Here is a 6,528-nt window from a genome sequence, read left to right as displayed (position 1 = left end):
AGCCTCCATATCAAAGAATAAAAGTTTATATTTATATTAAAAATGCATTTATTGGACATCTAAAAACCTGATGGTGCAGCAGAATCTACAAGATATCAAACAGACTAAAGATTGAATGGCAAAAGAAGTTTCACATCTTGGACAACAAAATGACTATATGCAAATTCTCCATCTACTCCATGTACTAAAGAGAAGTGTGTCTTAGGCACAGAAGGAGAAATTCACATCATTTTTAATCATGATCTTCTCATCAGCTCTATTACTGCTGGTGGCAGCTGCATCATGTGAGCTTGACTGATCTTTTATTCTATCTATATCAGTGAAATAAGCTTCTGTTATCAGACATTTTGAGACATAACTAATAATACATTATTTTATTGTTATTTTCAGGTGGTGTTTTCTGTGTTGAGCTCACTCAACCTTCATCTATGGTTGTGAAACCTCAAGAATCATTCTCCATCTCCTGCAGGATTTCAGAATCAAGCTACTGCATTCACTGGATCCGTCAACCCACTGGAAAAGCACTGGAATGGCTCGGATATCTTTGTGATGGTGGTAGCACTAACATTAAAGACTCAGTGAAAAACAAGATCAGTTTCACCCAGGACACGTCCAAAAACACAGTGTTTCTACAGGGGAAGAATTTTCAGACTGAGGACACAGCTGTGTTTTACTGTGCCAGAGAGTCACAGTAAATAAACAAGCCACAGCTCTGTACAAAAACCTGAACACATGAATCAGAGATACATAATACCAGAGTCATTTCAAACCTTTCATCAGCATCCAACACCAGTCCCCATATAAATATTCTTACAGAGTCATTTACAAGCTGTGCCAGTATACAGTAATCATTAACACATAAGGATTTATTAATCCATTCACACATTTCATTCAGCTAAAAATGCTTTAAAAATATTACATAGTCATTTAACATCTATGAAAAGTTTTCTCATAAATGTCACATATTCAAATTTATTGTCACAAATTTAACGTCACATATTAATGTATTTACATTTTTTATGCACATGTAAAAGAAGAATTGAGGCTGGAGGAGGAGTTCATGCAAAACTGTAATGTTTATCTTTCATGAACTGTTTCTGTTCACTGATTGTATGTGTTTTTTGTTGAAGAGCATCATTAGCAATGGCAACAATAATTAATTCAGTCCTTATACTACTGTTTTTAAATGGTTTGTTGTTTTCTTAATAATAATAATATTACTGTAAATACTTTTAGCAAGCAAATAGTTATACTTTTTTTTCCTGACTTTTCAGTTTATTATATTTCTTTATCTTCAACAGATATTCATTGTCAGACCTTCACTCAGTCTGAAGATGTGGTAAAAAGACCAGGTGAATCTTTTCGTCTGTTCTGTACTGCCTCTGGATTTACTTTCAACGGCTGGGCAGCTCTAGTGAGACAGGCACCCGGTAAAGGACTGGAATGGGTTTCAACTATCGGCACGTCCAATTCTCAGAAGCACTATTCCCAGTCAGTTCAGGGAAGGTTCACAGTGTCCATAGTTGATTCCAGCAGTCAACTGTATATACAGATGAACAGCCTCAAGACTGAAGACACTGCTGTGTATTACTGCGCTAGAGAATCACAGTGAATGAGTTCAGTGTCAAAGCAATACAAAAACCACCTTCACTGTTGACTTCACTGATGCTCCAGATGTACTGTTCCTTTCCAAGAGGTGGCGCTCTTGTCCAGCAGTTTTTGTTGATGTTACAAATGTCACTGAATGAATGTTAATTTTCTTGACAAAGAAATAGGCAGTCCAATTTATAAATTCTAAAGAAACACAAATAAACATTATACATTTAATTTAAGAAGGAAAAAAGTCCATGAGTACATCAAAATGAATGAATGTGAGAAAGAACTGAACTACAGAAGAATATTTCTGTAGTGCTGAGATCTGTGCATTTTTCATGCACTCATTATAAGGAATAAAGACTTTTGTTTAATTAGATTTTACATCTTAATTTTTTGTAAAATAGGTGTCAAGAAGAAACAAACAGAAGATATTTAATGATTTTTAATGGCTCATTTACAAAAAAGACGTCAGTGTTGTCACTTTAATTTAGGGGAATTTTCGTTTTGTAGTTTGAATTTAATTTGTTCACTAAAAAGTATTGATGCAAATTTCCTTCCTTATGTAAACTGGTGCATGCGGACACAATAAAGAGCTATTTAAGTCCTGCGGTCTAGATAGAGTCACAGGTCCCACCTGAGAGACAGAATCATGTATTTTAGATTATTGCTAATGATTTTATCTACAGCATCCAGTGAGTAAAAGTATCAACACTATACTACGGGCTTATTAGGGAGTCTTGTAGCTGCTACTATTTAGAATATGTTCAGAGGTTTTGTGACAATAATGTGCACAACTCATTTCAGTTAATGACAGTGTTTTCAAATGTATGTTCCCAGGTGTTAATTGCATTGAGTTGAATCAGCCTGCTCTCATGGTTATAAAACCTGGAGAATCATTGGTAACACTTTATAATAACTGCATGCTATTATTCATTAGTTAAGCATTAGGAAACAGTTAATTCATCATTTATAAAGCATTAATAGACATTTATAAGCAGTTTATAAATACAGATATAAATGCTTTATACCTGATTAAAAAGCATATCTATAATGTATTTAATAATTGTTTTTTCATACTTAATGATCAATTTATCATTTCTAAATAAAGTATAGCATTATTTACACACCAGTTATTAAGGAGTTGTCAGTGGTTCATAAGATCACTTAGAAATTGTAAGTAAATGATTAATAACTATTTAAATGTGCATTCATACATCTTTTTATTCATACATATAGTAATAGTTACTTATAGTGTTAATAAATGGTTTATTAACATGTATTTCTACTGTAATTCAGGGTTAATTCATGTAGTTGTTAGTTAACTATTTTTGTGAGCTCATCTAAAGTGAGGACTATTTATGCCTTGTAAAGCTTTTACAAATGAGATTTAAAGGCTGTTAATATTTCTATGTTCTGTATCACTGTGTTGTGTTTGTTTCCGGGTTTTTTTTTATTGCTGTCTATTAATGCTTTATAAATTATGAATTATCTGTTTACTAATGCTTAATTAATGATTAATAGTGTGCAGTTATTATAAAGTGTTACCGAATCATTTTCCATCGGCTGTAAGATCACTGGATATTCAGCATCAGGAGGTGGCTGTAATAACTGGATACGACACTCAGCTGGAAAAGCGTTGGAATGGATTGGCTGGTTCTGTAGTTCTGGAAATACAGGCACCAGTGACACAATGAAGAATAAGATCAGTTTCACTGCTGAAACCTCCAGCAACACAGTCTTCTTACGAGGTCAAAGCTTTCAGACTGACGACACAAGTGTTTATTATTGTGCACGCAATACACAGTGACAAATTGCCTGAAGACCTGTGCAAGAATTATTATATTCTCTGCATAGACAGCTTGGAAACACAATGCAAAAGTGTTGTAGACAAATAAAAAGTGCTTACTGCTGCATTTGTTATTTGCTTCTTCCATTTATTTGATCTTTAACTATTTTTTTTCACTAAACATTGCAAACTTTTTAATCAATCAGGCAATAAATTAATATTATTTAGTCATCAGTGCTGACAGAACTGCATGTGTCTCAATATTTGTTTTTAAGAAACACAATACAATTCAGAAATCTTTATTCTTTCTACTTTTTTAATCACTGCAGGAATCATCTGGCATAACGGGGAATTTCAACTTCCATTCACACAAAGTAGGTGGTAGGTCTTGATTATTTAACAGATATACAGAAAATGTATCTTAATTTGTTTTCGACCACAACATCAAAGGTTGCAGACTGTATTAAATACACTCAGATTTGTATTTATTTATTTTCAGTGTTGGTCTAGTTACAATGTTACAGAGTCACTGAGAGTCCCGGGGCCTGTTCTTCGTACGTCGCTAACTCAGTTAGCTGGATTTGAATGTTGACGATTTGGCGTGATCTTGGATCGTTTGGTTCTTCGAAGTAATTATTACTTCATAATTGTATTAGAGTCTTACACACATGCTATACAGATAATAGAGTTGTGCATTATTTTGAGTGATGACTGCTATTATAAGAGTGGCTTGATGGAGCACAGGAGATGAAGACAACATGATATTGACCCCTAAGAAACTTTCATTAATGCTGTCACGTAACAAATCTGTCCAAATATAAAATGAAATGAATATATAATTTCTACATTGAAAAAAAAAATTAAAGGGGGGGTGAAATGCTCATTTTCACCCAATCTCCTGTTAATCTTGAGTAGTACTGCATCCTTCATATCTCCAAAAAGTCTTTAGTTTTATTATATTTATAAGAGAAAAATAGTCTGTGCCGGTTTTTTTTTCAGAAAAACACGAGCATCTGGAGGCGTGACGTGTGGGCGGAGCTAAAGAATCATGAGCGCAAGTAGGCTTTTGCGTTGAGAGCGGTTGGAAGTTGTGACATTACCGTGAGGAAAAAAAAACATAATCCAAATCAAACCATGGCTAACAGTCAGATTCAGCCATTTATTTATGATCCAGAATCAGATCCCGAGGCTGAAACTGAATGAGAGCAGCAGCAGCAATGACTACAGCAGGACGTCTCTATGTGGTATGTATTGAAACTGTATATATTTGCTTAGCGGTTTGGAAAATAACTAAGTTCCACTTTATGTCGTCTTTTTTTTTATTTATTTTTTTAAAGGTGTACAAGGTTTACTTGATGTGCTTACACGCCGGTAGCTAAGTTAACAACACAGAGATATTTGAAGCAGTTTTACTCACCACCTGCGGTTCCAACACACGATCGTGACCCTTTTTCATTGGGATTGCATCATCCTTAAGAAATAGAAGATACGCAAATCTGGCGTCAAACTGCGCCTTGTTTGTAAAACAAGCATCTTCGAAATGCATGGAACAAACAAAAACACTTGCACAACTCCGTTGATGCTCTGTAAAAATGAACTCCGTCCACTGGTCCTTAATGCTGTTTTTTTTTTTTTTTGGTAATCTGTGCAGGGTTGTCTTGCCCTCGCAACCAAAAACAAACTTCTTTTGTGACATTTCGCGACGCTCTCGCTCTGATCAGTGAATGTCTCTGCTCTAAGTGCTCTGCTATACGGGAGCGCGCGCTCTTCCAGCAGAACTGCCCTTAGGACCCATACAGTATAAGTGAAATTCCGCTCCATTTAACGTCAAACAGACCCATAAAAAAAACTTTCCGTAACTTGTGACAAACCGGAAGGAGTATTTTTGGAACAAAAGTACTCCTTCAAACGTACAACTTAATTTTTTAAACTTTGTCCATGTTTAGCATGGGAATCCAACTCTTTAACAGTATAAAAACTCAGTATGCATGAAATAGCATTTCACCCCATTTAAAGACTGCACAACTATTATAAATTGCGAATCTAAATAATTGGGAATCATGAAAAAAATTCTAATAAAATAAAAACATTGTCTATTATCTGTTTCATGTATCTATTATAACATTTATGTAGTTTTGTTTGCTTGGCTGTTTCCTTTAAAAGTCCAGAAATTTGTCAAGTTTTTCGTCGGGTGTCATTTTAAATTATATGACGTCATTACATTGCCGTCTTGCCACCAGCCAATCGCTGCACTGCTGATCATGGTTTCGAGTATCAATACATATCCCCTTTTAAGCCAACACATGAACGCCCAATTATCTCAGATAATTCAATCCAGCGATACTAATCATACACAACAGGTCTGTTCGAAGAACCCAATTAGCCGGATCATGATTAGCACTATGATATCATCTTGGATGTGTCATTTGATCTCGGAAGTAATAAGCGACGTACGAAGAACAGGCCCCCGGTCAGTCAGAATCTGGGATGGGATGGGATTACATAGAAGGAACAGCTCCTGGGCGATGGCTTTCATGGTGGCTTTACGGAGGGGGATGGCCTCAGGGTAGCGGGTCGCATAATCCACGATGAAAAGGGTGTGTTCATGCCCCTGGGTGGACTTCGGCAGCGGCCCCACCAGATCCATCCTGATCCACTCGAAGGGCACCTCAATGATGGGTAGCGGTATCAGCGGGCTGGGGGGAGGGGACCAGTGTGATGACCGTTGGCAGGTTGGGCAGGCCTGACAGAAACGCCTGACTTTGGCCTCTAGGCCCCGCCAGTGGAATCAGTCCTGGATGTGCTGTATTGTGTTCTGAGCTCCCAGGTGGCCTGCCATAGGGTGTGCATGTGCTATTTCCATCACCGCTTCCATCTTGCTGCGAGGGACGACTAGCAGGATTTTTTCCTCCCCCCTCCGCTGCGTGACACAGTAAAGCCATTTTAGTCACAGTCATTTTCTCCACAAAGTGAGGAGTTGGGTGGGGCGCTGGCTGCAGCTCTCACCCTTCCGTGACCCTCACTTGGGCCCAACAGTGTTTTAAGCGGTCATCCTCATGTTGCTTTGATCTCTACCAGTCACCTGCTGGTAGAGATCAAAGTAGAGGTTAGAAGTTGGAGGGGGTGACTCACCGTCCTTGGGGCTG

General features: G+C 37.1%; 1 gene segment (V, D, J or C); it reads left to right on the top strand.

The window, feature by feature from the left end:
• The first annotated feature begins 219 nt into the window (after nt 1-219).
• LOC113071063 (Ig heavy chain V region XIG14-like) lies at nt 220-789 on the top strand. The segment is given in 2 exon segments: nt 220-284; nt 391-789. Coding segments are annotated over 2 exon segments (351 nt in total).
• Nucleotides 790-6,528: the final 5,739 nt, after the last annotated feature.

This window comes from Carassius auratus, unplaced genomic scaffold, assembly GCF_003368295.1.
Source record: "Carassius auratus strain Wakin unplaced genomic scaffold, ASM336829v1 scaf_tig00005852, whole genome shotgun sequence".
In the NCBI taxonomy this organism is placed as follows: domain Eukaryota; kingdom Metazoa; phylum Chordata; class Actinopteri; order Cypriniformes; family Cyprinidae; genus Carassius; species Carassius auratus.
Note: the sequence above shows the minus strand (reverse complement) of the source record. Positions and strands in the feature narration are given on the sequence as shown.